General features: G+C 29.2%; 1 protein-coding gene across 6 annotated transcripts in view; it reads right to left on the reverse strand.

The window, feature by feature from the left end:
• The window catches only part of LOC142324727 (uncharacterized), a 29585-nt gene extending 8203 nt beyond the window's left edge, over window positions 1–21382 (reverse strand). The window contains exons 1-5 of one of the 6 annotated variants that reach the window (XM_075365652.1): window positions 21198–21382; window positions 15426–15632; window positions 10641–10927; window positions 7527–7743; window positions 499–2381 (exon numbers count right to left, since the gene is read on the reverse strand). In XM_075365652.1, coding sequence (XP_075221767.1) covers window positions 2143–2381; window positions 7527–7743; window positions 10641–10927; window positions 15426–15588 — 906 coding nt within the window. In that variant the 5' untranslated portion in view covers window positions 15589–15632; window positions 21198–21382 and the 3' untranslated portion in view covers window positions 499–2142. The other 5 variants (XM_075365650.1, XM_075365647.1, XM_075365648.1 and 2 more) reach the window with 5 other exon arrangements.
• Between the last annotated feature and the right edge of the window lie 168 nt (window positions 21383–21550).

Consider the following 21550-nt stretch of genomic DNA (forward strand, 5'->3'; position numbering starts at 1 on the left):
ATTCATCTTTCAGATTACTCTAGCAGTTCATGAGTTTTAAGGTAATATAATTACTTTCTTTTCATTAACTGAATAAAACTGAAAAAAATTGTTATCATAATAAATTGCTTGTTTTTGTGTGAATATTAATTAATTCATATATCCAAATAATGGATATATTCATCTTAATTAATTTAATTATCCTGAGCATTAGTACTGAAATACATGTATACAGTCTCAGTTCATGCTGATGTTTACTTATTCTTATTTACTTAAATTTATTTATTATTTATTCCTTACTTTAAGTACATCAACATGAAATGATTCTCTACTTGTGAAATAACTGAAAATATATGTATGTTAACAAGGTTTTTTTTACTAATAACTACGTACAGTGCTAATGTAATTATAACTATATTTATTGTAAATTTTACATACTTGTATGTGTTTTAAATATAACTCTAAAACTATATTTATACATTAATTAAAAAAACTAATTTTAATTGAGTATCATTCAAGTAGTATTTGTATTAGTAGTATTTGTATTTATCAGTATAGTGTATAATGTTTGTTATTTGTTTCAACACAGCAATTGCTGAAATGCATTTTTGGCTCAATGATTTTTCAAGATGACTAGAAAATTCTTGTGATGAAAGCTGAAATTTTTTTGCATTATCTTTTCTTCTCATAGAATGTTTCGATTTTCATTAAGGTGTAATTTGTCTAATTGCAATTCATAATTTACTTCAAAACTCAACAAAAAAAAATCTGTAAAACTTTAACTGATTCATTTATGCAAATAATACTGCTTTCATTTCTCAATCTAACCATAAATACAGTTATTAAATTTATAAAATCTTAATAAAAACCATTTCAAAAAAGTAATACTAAAAAAGGCTAAATCGCCTGGTGTTCTTCTGGGTACCAGTTCTTATGTATTACCTGCAAGGAATTCAGTAAAAATTTCCAATTTCTATATAAAAATTGTGTTTCTTCTAAATTTCTGGTATCTTGAGAACAGTTATCTGGATTTCAGAAATTTCATTGTTCAGTCTTTTCTAAATTTCATTTGGAGTATAACCATTTCGTTAATTCTCATAAGGTGTGTTTTAGTCAATGAAGAATATTACTGCTTGAAGAATGATGCAAAATATGACTTTTGATTTAAAACTTACTGTTCACATAATAGATCTCCATGAATAAATTTTTGCATAAAATCATTCTCAAATTTCAATAATTATAGCGGTAAAAGTATCATTCAGTTCTGATAATAGGGAAGATAGTCATTTACACCAATCAAGGACATCCTGACCTCCATAGGGATCCTTTAAACTTGATAACACAACGCAGTCATCAGTTAATCAGTTTGGCCTCTGTCAGGATGCTGCTGATGCAAACGCCTTGGCAGACATTTCCATCAGTGTATTCACACAACCTACTATTACTTTCATATAGCCTCTTCCAACCATGACCACCTACCACACAACGTTTAACTATCAAATTAACCGATTCGCAGAAGTGTGATCCCTGTGCCTTCCTCTAATACTGAAGGTTTCACACAAAAACTCTTCCTATATCTAACTTAAATTAGACTATGCACTCAGATCATTACTTCATTGTCTTTAAAAACCAGTAGTACTATCCTCATACCAACAAAACAAGTATTAATCACCAACAAAGACAATTTTGTCCTACAATTCAATTTACTCAAGGTCCTCTTGATTTTTTTAAAATTAAAAATGAAGAAACAGATTCACAGATTTAATGTGCCTCTAATGAAAACATACCCTATCTCTCTCAGTCTCTCTTCCATCCTCATCCCTTCTTCCTTGAACTTACCCTTTTTCGTTGTTTCAAATTATCTTGTATTCCTCATTAGATTCCAAGATACTCCAGGATTAGTGAAATCATAAAGTTTAAAGGGTTGTCCCATTTGTCTGGAAATTTCTGGATTCTGATGAAATTTTTAGTTAGTCTTAAACAATTTATCATCTTTAACATTATGATGTATACATTTCTGGTTTGTCACTGCCTCCATTTTTTCAGAACATACATTACTTTTTTATTAGCATGCTTCATCTGCATATATTTACTATCATTTCTTTTGGAGGTAAAAACTTTAGATGCATTCATACGCACCTAGAATTTTTTTACTTCATTAAATTATTTACTACATTTAAAATGATGTTTCTTCATTGGTATTCCTGTTGGTCCATCAGACTGTTGGCAAATATTTTTGGCAAGTGGATGGCACTGAGATTTAGGATTACCCCAGCGACCCCAAAATTTTAACCATTCATATTCATTTTCCTTTAATACGTTTATGGATTGCCATGTTTCCCACAAAGTTCCATAACCACTTTCATCATACAGTCGAGGTAATCTAACATATTTGTGTTTTCCTATAAAAACAAAAATAACAATTTTTTTAATGATAATAATTGGGTTGGTAGGTTTATAGATCTAAAAATGAATAAAGAAGCAGAAATAGGTAAAGTACAGGACTACCATACTACGGGTTAAATTTTCATACTTCAAGAACAATATCTGTGACCAAAGATAAAATTAAGATGATTCGTTTAGAGTTTGATGGTCTTTTTTTAACAAAATTCAAAATGAAGAGGGTCATTGTACCATAATTGTTGTTTGTATGTATGTGGAGCTTATATTAAAATGGCTGCATTCAGTTTTCATTATCTTAATTGTTTACCTTAATCAGTGAGTAATTATCAGTATGTATCAATTTGAAAAAACTGATTGACTATGGATGAAAATTTATCCTAATTTATAAAACATAACAGTTTAAACTTAAGATACTCCCGGAAAATACTGTTTTAAATACACCCGTACTGTAGCTGTATATAAGTCATAAACATGAATATTATTTCAAGCAAGATCCTGTTTTAACTCAACATTTTTGGCTTTTAAACTGTTTTGTATTTGTGGTGCAATTGTGGCTAATATATTTTCAGATTATTATGAAACTTTATAGTAAGATTTCTTGCTGTAAGGTGGGATGACATTATAATGATTTTTCAAAAAACGTAGCGTTTCAAAATGGTGGCCAATACAGTTTTTGCACAGAGTACCAATCATTTACCTCATTCACTGAATCAATGCCTTTTGGATAATCTTTTTACTTACTAATTTGTGAACATTAACTTAGTTGTTTATTATATATAATGTAGTTTACAACATTTTTTAAATAAGAGGAAAGTACGGAGAAATGAATTAAAAAGAAAAGTCTAATAAGTGATCTGATCAAATATTGAAGTCCCTCCAATAAATTATTTACTAAACAAAAATATAAAATAAAGAAGAAAACATAGAAATAGTGGAAGTTCATCATGACTATGAGAGTCATCAATGAAAAATATTCATTGTCCTACAAACAATAGTTTTTATTTTGCTAATAGAGTAAGATTATTTTTGGTTACTAGCTAAATGAGTTCAAAATGAAATTTTGGATGTTAATGAACTTAACTTTAATTTTCACTTAATAATTTAATTTATTGTTGAGCTCAGTTTTTTATATTAAGTTCAGTATGAGTGAAATTACTATTCACAGAATTAATTAATATTAAAGATAACTTTATTAAAATTCATTAAATTAGGTATTATTTAGTCTAAGGCAAGATGATAAACTATCACTTGAGGTATTCAATATGAGGTTGTTACCTCCTTCTGCTGACCTCCTTTCATTAACCTTGATGGATTTCTTCTACTTTGAATAACTATCCTGTGAATTGAATCAGTTGCTTCCCCAGCTGCAATTTTAGCAGCATATTATAGCTGTTATGGAAACAGCTTCCTTGATATAATTTGGTGTAAAGTCAACTAGGCCTGAGAGCTTGTCTTGAAATGATGTTTCTTACATTGAAGATTTTTCAAATTGCCCGTATAACAACTGAAAAACCTATTAAGTAAAGAACTTTACTTTCAACTCTTATTATTTTAAATATAAATATTTTTCACTTTTTGTCTGGTAAATAAATTTACACAAACTCATTTTTTATTAACTTCATTGTTTTGCTTAACTTAAAAGTTTTAAATAGGCTATTTTAGATAACACTGTTGATTTTAATTATTTAAGGAGAGAAATGTAGAATTAAATACATAATTTTGTAACACTAATCACTAATGTGATCTCAATGAACCTTTCACTCAACCTTTCATGAACCTTTCAATGAGCCTTTCACTCTGGTATGAATGTACTCTAGTAAAATGTTAGTGTGCTCAGTACTAGAGAGAAACATACATGTTCAAGAAGAAAAGTTTGTTAGTTCAGTAGCAAATTAATTAACCATTAGTTTTTTTTTTTGTTTAACCTTCAAGACCATCGTTAGGTATTGCTTCAGAGGATGAGATGAATGATTTGTAGTGTGTGTGAAAATGAGATTCCTGACCGGGATCTGAACCCAGGACCTCCGAATGAAAGGCCGAGACGTTACCACTCATGCCACAGAGGTTGGCATTACCATTATTTAAACTTTAATTTTACTATGAATGAAAGATTTATAGAATTAAGAAGTGCAGATGTTTAGAAAATCAAATATAATAAATCTACATCACCACATAGAATAAAGATTTATGTTTTGGTATATCGATTACAGAGTCTGGGTAAGTTTATATTTTGGGATAGCTTCAAAAAGTATCTAGAATATGTTTATTTTAGAAACAGTATTTTAAATTATATTTTCTTTGGATTAGTTTCCTTTGACAAGTTCATGATTTTGATATTATTCTTAATTTTTTTGGAAACATTCATATAAATTTCCTTCAGTTGATTTGATGAAACTTGATTGCTTTCTTTTTAGAGTTTGATTTTTAAGAAATAAATAAAAATCACTAGGTGCCAAGTTGGAAGAGAATGGTGATGTCTCCAGAAACATTATATTATGATAACTAGGTTCTTCATGACCAGATTGTCCTGGCATGATTTTGGGAAGCACAATCAATAATTGTGACGACAAGAATGCTTCCAAATTATGAAACAATAATTTCCCTATTATGATTACTATTTTAGATAGAAAGTACTGGTTTCAGGATCTTTTTAAGCTATCTCTAATTTAATTTGCTAAAGTATTAAAAAATTAAATAATAAATGGCAGGTGATATAATTATTACATTTTCATGATAAACTATAACAGTATGCATTAAATTATTAGTTTGTTAGTGATTTTGTGTAAATAATTTTGTTTTTTACTTTTTATTACAGGAACTACTAATTATTACATTAAATTAATAGGTAGGCCTATAATTTCTTTAAAAAAGAATACGTTTTACCTGAATGATTCTGTGAAAGTCAGGATGATTCTATCATTAAAGGAAAATGTAAACAAAATATTTTATCAGTGATTTTAACTCATGAAGAATGTTGAAATATATATATATATATATATATATATATATAAGTTTTTATTCATGTACAAATTATACTGAAATAATTTCTCTTTTTATCTCTTATAAAAGGTATTAATATTGAGTAATATGTTTTTATAGTGTGAGACAGGATGTTAGGAAGGAAGTACTAAAAAAAATATTATGTAATACAAGTTAAAATATTTTAGTTTGTTATCTTGTGGTGAAAGTTTCTCACACAGTATTAAATGCTGACCATCTTTAATCCAATGATGTCATTCTAGTTTATTATGGGTTTTGTCAGTGCATAAATTAGTACATCAATTAAAAAAAATTAAATATTCAGCAGTTATAATTTCTAATTATTATTTTTGGTTGCATGCTATATTTAAATTTTTTGTTTGTTGTTAGATAACAGTTGAAGTAGTAGTAGTAGTTTAAAAATGTTAGTAGGCCAAGTTCTTTAAATTTCTATTTTTTAACTCCTTATTTGTCTTTATGCTTTTATTTTTTACTTTATTATTCATACTTTCTTTAACAACTTTAATCTTCATATTCCTTATGTGTTGTTGCATGTTGCAAATTTGTTTGTTTACCTTGCTCTTCATTTAAGATAACTATATGTATTTCAGTAATTTTTTTAATATTTTTATTCCTAAGAAAATTTAAGATTTTGATTCTACTAATTTTTCAGAAGCGAGATAGATAAAACGGGTTCACCAGATAAAATGATTAAAACATAATTTAAATTTACTTGATTTTTTGCATCCATGATTCAGTTTTTAAAACTTACTATTTCTTTAGTTAAAAGAAATACTTTTGTATAAAAACTTTCTCAACTTTGTTGACCTTAATAAGCTACCACTATTTTCTAACATAAATTCATTACTACCATGTTTTTTTTTTATATTGATACTGAAGATAAAAATATTTTAATGTTAAATTATTTATTACATCTGCAACTGTTTGTTTGTATTTGGAGAGATAAGAAGATCCAGTTTTATCAGATAACTACTTCCATCCTGCATTGGGCTTTGCATAGAGTCACTGGATAGCAAAAAAGAATTATGGGAAAGGTGAGAGCTCCTACATAAGGAGGTAGGTATTAAGAAGGAGATAAACAGAGTTATTAAAACAAGCAATTCAAACTCTTCTTAACCTTGACACAGATCTAGAGGGCAATTTTTCTGAATTGTAATAAAAAGCCTTATCTAAATGCTAAAAAAAAGTTCCAAGCCTTCCTTTAGTAATGGATATCCATAGCCTACAATGCAATGAAATAGAAACAAACTATCCTCATTTAGGATGGAAGCAACACATTACTGATTTACAGTAGATTGACATTAGAGATTTTGTCCCAACTGACTCAAATATATAATATGCCACAACAGTTTTTCTTTCAGTTACTAAAGAGCCACCTGAGAACAACCTTAGGCTTTTTTTTAATGAAAAGTTTCACCTACTTCCAGAATCTGGTGCAGTTGGAAGACTCCAATTTGACTGTAAACTGTATATCCATATTTCTACTGGAGGATGTCAGTAACTAAAACAGATAAGTTCTCTGCACTATTGCAGGTCTCCTTATGCAATAGCTCTCTAATACTTGTAATTCATTGGAAAACTACACCGCATAAATTATCTGGTTTATTGATCAACTATTGTAACAGTTATCTACAGTGATGCAGAACCCAGTTTCAAACACAAGAAAGCTAGACAGTAAAGCTAAGTTTTGTAAGTATAGTTGGTTAATGTGCATCAGTTCATTTTGCTAGCCTCTGGGAGCGCGTTAGTTTAGTTGAAATATATAGACTGAGGAGGAGAATAAACTGTTATGCGGTAAACTTCATGCATGCAAACACTCGGTCAAGTGCATGTTTGTGCCTCACCTGGCTCTGCACTCCAACAATATTAACAGGATGTCCCCCACCCATATCTAAAATACATCTTCCGGCCTGCTTAAAAGTTATGCTTACAAAATTTAGACTTACTGTATTTACTTTGCACTAGATTTGGATGCATATATTTATTACTGTAATTTGGCTATTGGAATGTAGTTAATGGCACATAAGATTCTCCTCCCATTTATAGTAAAATACCAAGATATCAAGATATAAAGTGAGTGAGATATCAAGATCTGTTTCCCATAAATAAAATTAAAAATTATAGCAGTGGTGAAAATACATTACCTGGAGCTGCCCATAATCCATGTGATCCTTTTGCAGCAAATAGTATAGGATGTGTTCCTAGGAAAAGCTGTACAACTTTAGGAAAACTGGGCTGCTGAAGAACACCAACACGCACTTCTTGTTTTTGAAATAAAAATTGTTTTGATTTTGATTCAAATTTGTATAAAGCTCCTGCATCATGTGCTGAGATGTACATTAATGTGGGTTTTTCATCTTCCTATTAAAAATATTTTTTATTATCTGTTTTGTTTTGAAAAACTGAATATTGATTTATTTATTATAAAAATAAACAATATGTGTTGATAGAAATGAAATATAAGATAGAAATATATTGATAGAAATATAAGTTCAAATATTATAGATTTTGAATATGTGGGTTCTTAATTGAAACCATATGTTCTATGATGAAAATTTTAAAGATTCGGTTAAAGGCTACCATTTTCAACTTTATGCATATTATTTATTATTTACAAAAATTAATAAAACTTTTTTAACGAGGAGAGGAATAAATACTTCATTTTATTTATCCACATTATAAATAAACAATTCATTAAGTAATTTTTTAACTAATGAAGCTAATGTTCTAAAGTAACATGCTAGTTTGGTATGTTTACTTTATGTTAATTTTTCATCTATAAAACTTAATACAATTTCAAGTGATAAAAATAAAAATTTGCCATACTTTTTCTTTCTCTTAACCACAAAATCTAGCCAGGAGTGAGCTCAATGGCTTCATTAAGGGTAGCAAGGGTTGGTGTTGGCTCGATTTCAGTGGCAAGGTTGAAAGGTATCCTTTGGTAGGTCCTACCAAACAGTTGTGAAAAGGTCTCTGAAGAACATTGTTCCTCCTTCAACAGGAGTTGCTGAACTGACACTTATTGTGGTCACCCTATTCCCTGTGGGGAAGTTAATGCCCTCCAGACATGGAGTTAGTGAAGAACTGCCCTTGATGAACTTGGGAGATCCCTGGCCTGGACTCCAAATGCTAAGGCCAGGGTTTCTGAATTCTCCCCTGTGTGGCCTTAAAGGCTGTAACCCAGACCAACATGGGGGTCTTCCTTGAGCTGTACAACAGGTGTCTCAGAGAGCGTCCTTCTCAGAACCTTGGAAGCAACAGGGTATAGTTCTATTCCCTAAACCAAGGAGGGACCAGTTGTTTCCTGACTTGTTCAGACTATCATGCCTTCTAGATACCACGGGAAAAATCTTTGAAAGGATAATCTACCAGAGATTCATCATAATGGTTGATGTTGCTGATGGGCTGTTGTGGAAACAGTTTTGTTTCTGCAAAGGTAAATCTATGCTAGACACATTGGCCAACGTATAGTCTATCACTAGAGATTCAGTGAAGACCATGAGGGCAGAGTATAAGTACTCTGTCCTTGTGACATTAGATGTTAAAAACACATTTAATTCTGCTAGCTGGCATAAAATCATGCTGGTGGTATTGGATCTCAATGTAGCCACCTATCTGAAGGATCTCGCAGCCTTCTACCTTTCCAACAGGACCCTCCTGTTCAGTACGTGTAAGGCATTGTGACTCAAAGGATCACCAATGATGTTCTTCCCCAGGGTTCCATGCTGGGATCTATTCTTTGGAACCTTACGTATGATGGAAGTGCTTGGAGTCCCTCTTCGAAAGGGGGTCACTGTTATAGGATTCGCTGATGATCTGGTGCTGGAGGTGTTATCAGAGGATCTTGCTAACCTGCACTTATCCAGGACTCTTACCATAAAATGCAACGCTGGATGGACAAGGTCAAGCTCCAATTAGTACCAGATAAGTTGAAGTTGGTTGTGATGATGGCTAAAAGAAGAAAATTAACATGTCTGTGACATTCTTGGAATGTTGCACTTAGTCTATGCCAGTGATTAGATATCTTGGAATCTGGGCTGACACCCGGCTTAACTTTGGGGTCCATATACAGATTGTCTCTGAGAAGGTAGATAATTTGGTGCACCTGATTTTGAAGCTAATTCCCAATATGGGTGCCCCTAGACAGTCACAGAGGATGCTGCTATCGTATCAACTTCAGTCCTTCACTAGGGTGCCCATATTTAGGCTGGAGCACTAAGCACTGCTCTAAATCATAATCCCTTGGTGTAAGCTTACAAGCTTAGCTACCTCAGGATCTACTCTGCCTATCGGACAGTGTCTAAGTAAGTTGTTAATCAGTGTGTAAGTAAGTTGCTGGAGCAGATGCCTGTTGACTTGCTAGCAACTCTGAGGAAGCATGTTCACTGGGGCACTGCTTTGCCACCCAAGAATCCCCGCCTGAGGCTAGGTGGGACAGAGCAGCACTGGTGGGTGAATAGCAGGAACGGTAGAACTTAACTGCTAAGGGGCGCTGGATCGTTTGGCTTACCCTGAACATAGACAGGGATATTGAGGGATCTTTGGGACATGAACTATGCCTTGACACAGTTTCTCTCAGAGCATGGGGGTTCAGGTCGTATTTCTTCTGATTTTGCCTAAACTATTCTGACCTGTGGCCAGCCTATGATCATGTGCAGGAAACTGCTCTCCATGTGTTCTCTGAATGTCCACGATTGGCAACCAAGAGGAGTACTCTAGTCACTGAATTTAAAGTAGACAGGATATTGGGTCCAGAGGACACCGAAGAAGTAATGCTGGCATCATTTGACAACTGGCAAGCAATTTCTGATTGGGCGAGTGCAATTATGAACAGGCTGTGTGTGCTGGAGGACATCAGGAAAAGGAAGAGCTGTGCCTCCTCCAAGGTGCTAGGTCATGAGACAAGCATCCTGAGGAGTGCTTGAAGGGTCCTAGCCTGCTGGGATTTTCCGGACATGATGAGGCAGGTTGCACTCTGGTACTGCATCTCTTGTCAGCAGCTGTAATCAACCCACTACCAATGAAAAAGCCGCTCCTTCCCTGAAGTAATGCTTTGCTGCAGTTCTGAGGAGGAGGATGGCAGGGGGAGGTTTTGTTGATATGCACAGACACACTTACACTTGCATAATATATGAGGATTCCTCCACCCCAATCAAAAAAAAAAAAAAAAAAAACAATCTACAATTTTTTTCATAAAATTTATAATTTAGGGAAGAAAGAATCTAATAATCATTAATATTAAATATACTAATGTTTACCTTAAAGTATAAACTCATATGCTCCCAGTCACCAACATGACTTCCAAATTCTTGTAAAGTTCCAAGGCAGCGACCATTTATTGTTGGAATTGGCCATAAACCAAGCGGTCCTAAATCCACTGTACAAATTTCTTTTCCTTGACTATATGGAAAAAATAGCCAATAAGTAACATGGAAGTGTAATGATTTATGACATGTTGTAACTTGAGCATAAACAGGAACATTAATATTTTTCTTTTCTGTATGATCACCATAAATCATTGAAGATTTATTACGTAGGAGATTATCTGAAAAGTTTTTATATAAAATATTAATATTAAGTTTATTTCATATTCCTTTTTTCCGTAGTTTTTTCTTATTCCAGTAGAGCTTATCTATGAATTTCAAAATATGTTATCCTAATTATTCTGTAAGATATCTAAATCTGTGGGGTGGCTATCTTAATTGTTTATTATTTAATTTTTGCATTATTTTAAATGCTTTTTTTCATTTCAATTATCTATTGAAATTAGTTTATTTAAAATACTATGCAATTATTTTTTTACCATTTTCATATTACAGTCCTGTAATAATAATACAGGAATTTCTGTTATTGTTGATATCTTATAATTTAAACCACTCAAGTATGAAGTATATTGGACAGTATAATTTTGGGCGAAGATGTAACAAACAGAAAACTGGATAGGAAACTTATAGTTTGTTTAAAAATTTATTGTCAGATTTCATGATGAATAGAATCTGTATTTAGTAATGGAAAAATGACTGATTTTAGTGTTAGATAAATTATAAAAACAGATTTCAATTATAAAATAAATTAATTATAATAATCCTACCAGAAATATAAAATATTATGAAAATTTTATTGCAAATATGACTATGTTTTTATTGATCTGCTCTAGTCAGCAGATTCTTAATATCATATAGTCCATGCAATATCATGAACCTTGATATTTATCATGAGATAGGAAGTTAAATAATCAGTTAATATATGAAGAAAAAAGACATTTACTTTTGAACTCAAATTACATTTACTGTAAATTATTTAATTCATTCTGCTTCTTTTGTTTAGGCAGAATTCCATTTTAAATTATCATTTTCCAATGAAATAATTGAAAGTTAAGTAATGTAATGGTTGTCTTAGAAATATCTGATAATTTTTACTTTCCCAACTATAGGTGCTATATCTATAATAGGGAAGTATAAAGATCGATAAAAAAACTATTCTTTTTTACCCTTAGAAGGGTAATCCTGAAGAAGTCATTCAAAAAAAATTAAAAGCAAAAAATTAGATTTAAATAAATTGTAAATAATCTGCACAATAAAGTTTTTAATCTAATGCTTTCAAATCCAAAAAATTTATTTTTGTTAGACGGACATTTGTATTTATGTATGTTGGCCTGAATTTGGTCTTATAACTGTGGACTGATTTTCTTGAAACTTGATAGATAGGTACTACTTTCAGAGATGGAGAGAGAATGTATTAATTTTTTTCAAAAAATTGATAAAGGGATGGGGTGTTTTGGCCAAAATAACATTTCAAATCTTTAATGAGCTATGCTAACAAAGGTTTTTCTTGCAAAAGTTGAAGTTATTCTTATCACAAATTACCAAAAACATTTATTTAGTATTCATCCCCTTTCAAAAAAGATTATTTAATATATTTTCCTTTTTTTACCTACATCTTGCTTCAGAAAAGGAGTTAATGGGAGTTTTTTTTTTACATTAATAGGTCTTCAAGTCACTAATAAAAGTTTTTCCCAACCCACTCCAATGGTTTGTGGTAACAAAAAATATTTTTTTAATTTAAAAGAAAATATTTTGTAAATTTAAATCCGTTTCACAAGTTATACTCAGTACACTTAAAATGTAAAAATCATAATTTTTTGATAGCCCTTACGCTTTAGTATTTCCTGAAAAAAATAATTAGCCTATCATTTTCAAACCTTCCTATAAAATTACAACTTTGATTAATTTTTTAATAATTTTAAAAAATTCCTTTTATTTTCATCACTTAGAGATTATTTTCTTAAAAATTAGTTTTACCTGAATGCTTCCCCTTGAATATGGAAGCCCCTAAAATGAAAAAAAGAAGGTTTATAACAATTTCAAATTTATAATGCTCAAAATGTATTTTGTTGAACAATAAAGTTATTAAATAACTTCATACCCTCCCCTTCTATGATGGAAACATCAAAATTAAGGTTTTTTTTTAAATTTATTAAAATCAATTTTAGTGAATATTTCAATTGTTAATAAAACCCCTGATGGAGAAGCTCCAAATTTTCTAAATGTTTAAAACAAATTTTTCAAAATTGTGATGCTAATATATTAATATCAAAAATGTTGGTTATTGCTTTATTTTGTTGAGCATTGTGACTTCAAAAATTAAAAGAAAAAATTTAAATATAATCAAACAAGTAATTCTATATTTAATAAAAAAAACTTTTTTTAATCAATAACATTAAGGCTTATTACAATATATGTTTTTTTTGTTTTTTTTTAAATATTTCAATGAAGAATTAACTGAAGTGGCTAACTGAACATTTTTGGTCCTCTATTCACTTTCTATATTTTTAGTTTTTGTATAAATTTGGAAAAGAACAAGAACACAAAACAATAAACCCATCATTCAAATTTCATGAAATCCTCAACAAGTAAGAAATAATCAGGTTCTTTTTTTTTAATTTATTTATTTAACTGTGTATCATAAAATTAGAAATAAATAATAGTATTACATAAAAATGTGAAAAAAGATTGGTTATTGTTTATCTACAGAGATTATTTTTTCATAAAGATACAAAAAGAGCTTGAAATGATTAAATTGAAAAAAACTTTCAATACAATTCAAAAATTAATTGAATAATTTAACCAGTATAGCCAGGAAAGGAAATTCATTACTGGATTTTTAAAATAAAATATTAAATCTTATTTTTCTGAATATTAAATGTTATTAAAAGAAGATAAAATATGTGAAGTTTTATTTTTTGAAGATCACATATTAGAGATTAATATTAGCATTTTATGCATATTTTTGAATCCTAACCAGAAGGATCTTCATTATTTGTTTCTAAAAATCTTTACAGATAGTTATCTCATCTCATTGCGTTTACCAGAATTTTTAGATACTGTGAGAAAAATTTCTGACAGCTCCAGAGAGAGTTATGCCATAAAACTGGAAAGAAGCAGACCATGAAACATCTCCAAATCAGGAGATAATATGACCAAGGCGCATTTTTCCAAATACAACCATTGTTATCCTTACTGTTTGAACACTGATTCTATCCTGAGGAACCAGAGTGAACAAAAAACACTGATTCTAGAAAAGGATGCAGTATTTCAATATTATAAACATAAATGTAACTAACAGTCATGATCTGAAGAAATATGAACCCATGATTTCTTGAAATGAAATACCATACCAATCTGCTGCTTTCCTCCTGTGTAGTGGCCTCATGAATTGATTTAGAATTCTCATTTTCCCAGTAGTGAAAAAATTTTGTTTCTTTCCGATGTCTGACAATTCAGATGCACTTCATCTTCATGAGAATACCCTCCATTAAATTTTTTAAATTATTCATTACAAAACATTCTCACAGAACACCATGGAAGTGTTTATACCTCCTAATGGTATATAATTAGTTCTTTGGATAATCATATAATGGTACTCATCACATTCTCTTTAACTGTACACTAAGCTGCATTTTGTTGGTGATTCAAACCAACAAAGTGGATTTATTTATAGTATTTCAGTTATATGTATTTATGTATTGATTATTTTATGGCTGAAGCTGATAAACTATTTAAATTTTTAGAATTTGTAAGTCACTTGTCTGAATCATAATAAGTCTTTAACATTGTTTTTTTACTTGGAATAATTTACATTTCTATCTCGATTACTGCAGCATAATAGGTATGTTTTATATGAATACTTAATGCTTATTTATATTAAAAATGTTATGTTATTTTTAATTTCATACTTTCTTTTGATTGTTTTTATTTAGTTTATATTTATGACTAATGGATTTTAATTCTATCATGGTTAATTTATTTTTCTGTTTGTGAGGTCCTTCGTTAAAAAATACTTATTTGTAATTTTTATGAGCTATATTTTGAAAATGTGATGTCTTAATTTATAATTTTTACAGCTCTTCTGTGAAATTATATATATATATATATATATATATATATATATATAATTGTTTTATATTTTTTTATTCTTTTCTTGGGGTTAAACACAAATAATTAAATTGAAGTGTTTCTCTGTAAACCAAGGTAAATTCTACTTATTTACAAATTTTACAATTGCTAATTACATTAATTATAAAGCTTATCTGTAAACCAAACAAACAACATTCAAAGTCTATTATTTATTATGTTGTTCCCCTCTTTTACAAACGATTTTTTGTTAGTCTAATTCTAATAGCCATTATCACACCACATGTTTATTAATTTCTTATTCTTTTTATCTCCTGCACCACCAGGTATTTAATTTACCAACCCATCAAACTTGTGTGGTAAATTCAGTTGTATTAAAGAAGTAATATACTTTCCTTACATATATATAATATATATTTTACAGTTAGCCAGTGCTGGATTTTGTTGTTTTCATGTTTTTCATCTAACAAAGTTTTTTACATGAATTATTTTGATAATTTTATTAACTGAAGGTTAGAAATGATTTGCTTCTTGTTAATTTTTAATGTATAGAAATGAAAACAATACTAAATATATACATGCAATGTATAAATAAATAAATATATATATATATATATTAAATATTATTACCAATAGAATTTTTAGTTATAAGAAACCAAGATTCTGAAGAGGGTCCAGTAGGGATCTTTGCTGGAATAATAACTGGATTTTCTGGTGTCCATGGTTGTACATGATTTAGAAATGAAGGAGCACTGCTTGGGAAAAACTCTTCTCCAGGTGCTAACCATACCATTGGTGCCCATGTGTTTATTTTTCTTAATACTTTTTGGCTGTAATCTGTAAGGAAATGAAAAAATAAATAAATTTTTAGTCATTTTTATTAATTTTACAATTTATTTTCTATGAACAAAATTTGTTGTTTTAAAAAGTATTTATATTTCTTTTTTGTGCATGTAAAATAATATATCAGAGTAAAATTTTTCAGATTCTATAATTTTTTTCCATTTTCATTGTAAAAAAAAAAACTGGCAAAGTATTGTTTGACTTACCCAGATATTAATAATGAAAATTAAGATAGTTAGAGCAAAAAAAAAAGAAAACAGAACTTATCTTTTTTAGAGGTGGGGAAAAATATTCTTATAGGTTAAGCCTAACAAATTTGCTTAAGTAAAGTTTCCTTTAAATTTAACACCACTTCATTAAAAAGAAGAAATTTTTTTAGGTCTTTTATCCAATTTAGCTCTATGGTCTATAATTTAAAAAAATTGCAGACATTTCTTGGTAGCCCTACATTACGACTTTCAGAAATTTTTTGAGAAATATTTAAATCAAATGGAGATAGAGCGAAAGAATAAAAAAAAACATATATTTACATTTTAAGAGGTGGGGGTGGATTTTTTGAATTTTATATATATTTATTGAAAATAACAAATTTTCTTTGTAAAATTTTATCTAAGATGCCTCTGAAGAAAATGGCAAAAGGTTTTTTCACTATATCCCCCATCTCCATACAAATTTTGAAAAAAAAATAATATGACCAATGCCCCATATACAGAAATATTTTGGCAAAATTGAAAGAAAATTAGTTTTATCAGTTCTAAGATAAAAGACCAAAAGCAGTGAGACACTCATGCATATAAATACTCGCATACATACATATGTATTTTGGTCTAGATAGGTATCAAAAAAACTTGATACCTATTTTTGACATAGTCACCATACTTTCCCCTTTAATATAGCTATTCTAGTTATATTCACAAGAAGTTATTTAGTTATATCACTAAATAACAGTTAAATTTGTTAATACTAACGTAGTAAAATTTAAGATAAAATAATTTAAAACTGTTTCTTCTTTTATCATAAATATTCTAGTATCATAAATATTAATATAAGAGTAAAAAAATGATTCTAAAAGTAACAAGCAACAAGCAATTAAAAGCCTGATTTATTATGTCATGTTAAAGAAAAGGATAACATATTGTAATTGTTCTAACTAAAATCATTAACATTAATAAGGTTAACACTTAAATATCAAATTTTGTAACTTTGAAGTTGTTCTCTTCTTTTAATAATATTTTTAAATCCTGAGCTTTTGTGACTTCTTATTAACTGACAAAATGAACAGTATGTTAAAATACCAGAAAATATTTCATTTAACATTTAAAAAAAAATCTGTTACTAACTAAACTACTTACACAAATTGATAACTTCCCTCAGTATCAGAATCACTAAATCCCCACTCCCATACAAATTTTGAAAAAAAAATTAATATGATCAAACTCCCATATATAGAAATATTTTGGCAATATTTAAAGAAAATTGGTTTGTCAGTTCTGAGATATAATATCAAATGCAGTTCACCCCTTCATTAAAGCCATAACTCCATAACTTTTATGTTTGTTTCAGAGAAAAAAATTATCTATAAACTTGTTATCGGAATATTGCACAGAAAACATCTAATTTTGGGGATTCCCTTTTGTAATGTAAAAGTTCATGGCAGTCTTCTGACCCCAAGATAGGGAATTACGTTTTTTATTTTTTCTACTAAGATGAAATGTTGACCCATCACTACACATAATACAATCAAGAAAGTGGTCATTTTCATGCTGCAACACACTGATTGTGAAATCAACACATACAGCATAGTTTGTTGACTTCAAAACCTGTAATGTATGAAAAAAGGTATGGACGCATATGTAAGCATACCTTAAAACATTCCACACTGTCATCATTGGTATTGCAAGTTCATAGCCAGCCTTTTTAACATATTTTTTAGGACTATGCATGAAAGAACCCCTGACATGTTTAGTATTTTCTTCAAACAACCTCGGTCATACCATATTTTTTCTCTTTATACAGATATCCTGCAGTTTCTAACTGATTATGCCATAGACAAATGTTATTGTCATTTGGAGGATCACTACTAAACTTTCTACAGAATGCAAGTAGAACTGTAACTACAGATTCACATTTAGCAAACTGCAAAACATAAAAGGTTTCTGTTCAGGAGTGGATCATCTTTGATAACGGCATTGTGAAGTGGAAAAGTAAGGGATCAATCTATGTTCACGTGTGCAACTAAGTGTCCTTTTTGCTCTTTGCTTCTAGCGTTAAATCAACATTGTACACCTCATTCAAGAGATATTATAACAATTTAAAACCCTGACATTCTTTTTTCATAAAAAAATTCATGATAGTGGCTAAAATAGATAATATAAAAAAATATAAATATAAAATATAATCAAATAATATATATTATCAATATTTGAATATATATATATTCAAATAATACATATTTTTTATAAATATAAAAAATATTCATGGTGGATATAATTCATCCACCTTGCAAACTTTAGTTCTTAAAACTTGAGGAAATTAATTTTATATAAAAAGAGGAGCTTTAAAGGTTTTTGAAATAAAATTGTACATTGCTGGTTGTCCAGCAATGTACAGTAATATTACATACCCTTTAGTGTTCATTCTGTTTAATACTGGCAAAGTAAAAGTCAGTAGAACATGAGACTTGAATAAGAGGAGTAGTTTCTTGTTGTTTTTACCAAGCTGAACATTCTGTTACATATCAGCATGCCAAGATGACCAAAATGTTCGTGTTTTTTAAAATAATACCTTCACTTTGTAAATCACAGTGATCGATAATGATGCATCATTGATGTTTAATTGAAAGCTACTTTGGTTAATGTCAAATGTAGCTCAAATGCTTTGTGTAACAGCTCTAACAAGTAGCTAATTAGTTTAAAGCAGAAGAGTAATTGTATACCCCTTCTGTGGTAAATAATATATTATAAACACAATATTTCTACTCAGTAGAGAAAAGAAGGACATATTTCTTAAAAATGGAACCGATTCATGATATGGAAAATCAGTTTTTCTTTTTGTTCACTAGATTTTTTTAATTTGGTCTAAGAGTGTTTAGTTCCTGTTTAGAAAAGGAGATAATTTTCTAAAAAAAAATCTGATTCTAATCGTTACAATTGGTTAATTAATAATTAAGTTTTTTTATTCAACTTTTCAATGATCATTTCTTTTCAGATACACATTTTCCCCAAAATAAGTAAGACATGATTTTTAAAGTACTCGAAGGTGCTACCTTTATTTAATATTTAATTCCATGGTCTGATACCCGGTTATGTTAGAGATTTAACTTTTGTCAAGTTTTAGGAAGTAACAGAAAGGCAACTAATGTTTTTTCTGCAAAATAACTTGTGAACTAAGATTTTAATTTTTAACTTCTGTTTTATATATTATTTCTGTTATAATCAAAGATTTTTTACTCGTTATTGGTTTTACTTTATGAATTTCTTGAAGACATTTCTAAGAGGGTTCCTCCTTTGAAAAACAAGTTATGAACCAAAACATGGTCTACTTTGTCATTATTAACCACATTTATAAGTAGCTAAAATAATAATTGATCTGCAGGTCTTATTAAAAATAGTTAAGCTGTTCAAAAGTGATGCCTAAACAGTGTTAATTTCACCTTTAAAAAATATCTTCCATAAAAATGAGTAACATTTTACTCGTCATATTTTTGATGTTGATTTATAGAATGAAGTTGCTGGAGAGAATTTATCTTATTTTTTAATAATTTTTTTTTTTTAATTTTCATCTATTTTTAAAAAAAATTATTTTAAATATATTGTGCAACATAAGGGGAAAGTTAATTGAGGCAGCTGCCCTATTCCTTAACAAAAATTATTACTTCTAGGTCTTTAACTTCTTACCAGATTTAGAGGTCAGTTAAATCATGCACCTTAAAAGCAGGTTACCAAATTATTTTGTACCTTTTTTTTTTTGTTTAACCTCTGGGTATTGCTCCGGGTAAACCATTACGTATTGCTTCAGAGGATGAGATGAATTATTTGTAGCATGTGTGAAAATGCCATGCCTGACCGGTATTTGAACCTGGCACCTCTGGATGGCCACAGAGGCCGGCAATTATTTTGGTACCTATTTAAATCTATTTACTTTGAGTGTGAATGAGAAGGTAATTTTTAAGAAGTAGATTAGGCCACATCACTGACAAATGTTTTCATATCATTTTTCAAAGAGATGATATACCTAGTATAAATTGGATTATTTAAATATTTTGTATTTCTTGTTCAACAATTGATGTTATTAACATCTATTAAAAAATCTCATCTACTGAAGAAATGGATTTCAAAAAATTTTGATGTAGATCTTTGATTACAACTGTTTCAGAAATAAAAAGAAGCGTTTTAAAAGGAGTGCAAACCTTAAATCAATCTTTTTGGGGGAGAAATTTTTTATGATTTTAAAGTATAGAATGATTATGAATTAAGATGTAGGTCATTAAACCAGTGCAATTTTTTGAAATACATCATTCGTATTTCAAGAAAGCCTTCTTACAACTGCTTTGTTTGTTCCACACGACTTTTCCTTTCCAGAACAGTCAAGGCAGTATGATGTTTGACATAAGTAATTTGTTCTACTTCTGATATTCAGAGAGCCGTGAAATACTATCAACAATTTTATATCTCTATTATATCTAATCATTTTATGCTTTAAACATATATCATGTAAGTTCACGATTGTAAATAAACACATAACTATAATCAGCTAAATGTCACTTTTTTAAATCATAAAAGTTGTAATTTTTTTTTAATATTGTTATTTAAATTGTTTAAGAAAGTATATTTGTCAACCATAAAAAATTATTATTTTGAAATAGCTATGTTTCTTAATATAACAGAAAAAACCTTTTTACTCGTTTGACATTTACTGAATTATTATTATTATATTAGCATTGCAATGTTAGGAATAAATAAATACAGAGACCATGTCTATAAAGTTAAAAATTGCTTTCCTCAGAAACAACGTGGGTGGAAAACTGTGAATGACAAAAAACATATCAGAAATATTTATTAAATTTCATGATCAGAAAAGACAATATTGAGAAACTTTAATACAACATTTTTAATTATTTAATAGGAGTGTTCCTTGATGAACTTACATGATCTATTTTTTTCTATTTTAGGACTTTTATTGTTTTGACTTACTTTATAAATATACAGTAGTAATATTTTTTTTATTGTATCTATGCATTATTTGAATGATAGAACAAGGTCAAATCTGATCTTTACGATATTGACATGTAATTGTAAAGTCGAAGGACAAAACGTATGAAATTTAGTAAATTACCGATGTATTTATACAAAGAAAAATTATTTAATATGTCACATTTAATAAATACAGATAGCTTACTTTGTAAAAAAAAATGAAATTAAATAATATAAGAATAATAACACTTCTAAGCTTAAGCAGTACCAAAACCTTTTTTCGTTTACTTTACTGTGAAGTAAAATGTAGTAATTTTAAACTTTCTAAACTACAAACAAAAATTCAAAATTACATTACACCATTTACAAGTTAGTACTGAAGATAATTCTTCTTTTTGTCTAGATCGTCCTTTTTTTATAGTTCTCAGAGGTTAGGTGAATGGATTATCGATATATTTACGGTCGAATACGCTCCCTGTTACCGACGTACTGATAGAGGTAATGATATATAAAAATTTGTAACTTGTATAAAACAATGCCATGCGTGAATGAAATTCGAACCCGGAACCTCCGGATGAAAAACGGAAACTGTAACCCTTCGCTAGGAAATTTGGCAAAAAGTCAGATCTACAAAATCATTTTTAAAATGAGATTTACAGATAAAAAAAAAGAGATTTGTAAATAGAAGGTCGTTGATTATAGAAAAAAATCACTTGTGTT

Source organism: Lycorma delicatula, chromosome 5, assembly GCF_047948215.1.
Source record: "Lycorma delicatula isolate Av1 chromosome 5, ASM4794821v1, whole genome shotgun sequence".
NCBI classification, from domain to species: Eukaryota; Metazoa; Arthropoda; class Insecta; order Hemiptera; family Fulgoridae; genus Lycorma; species Lycorma delicatula.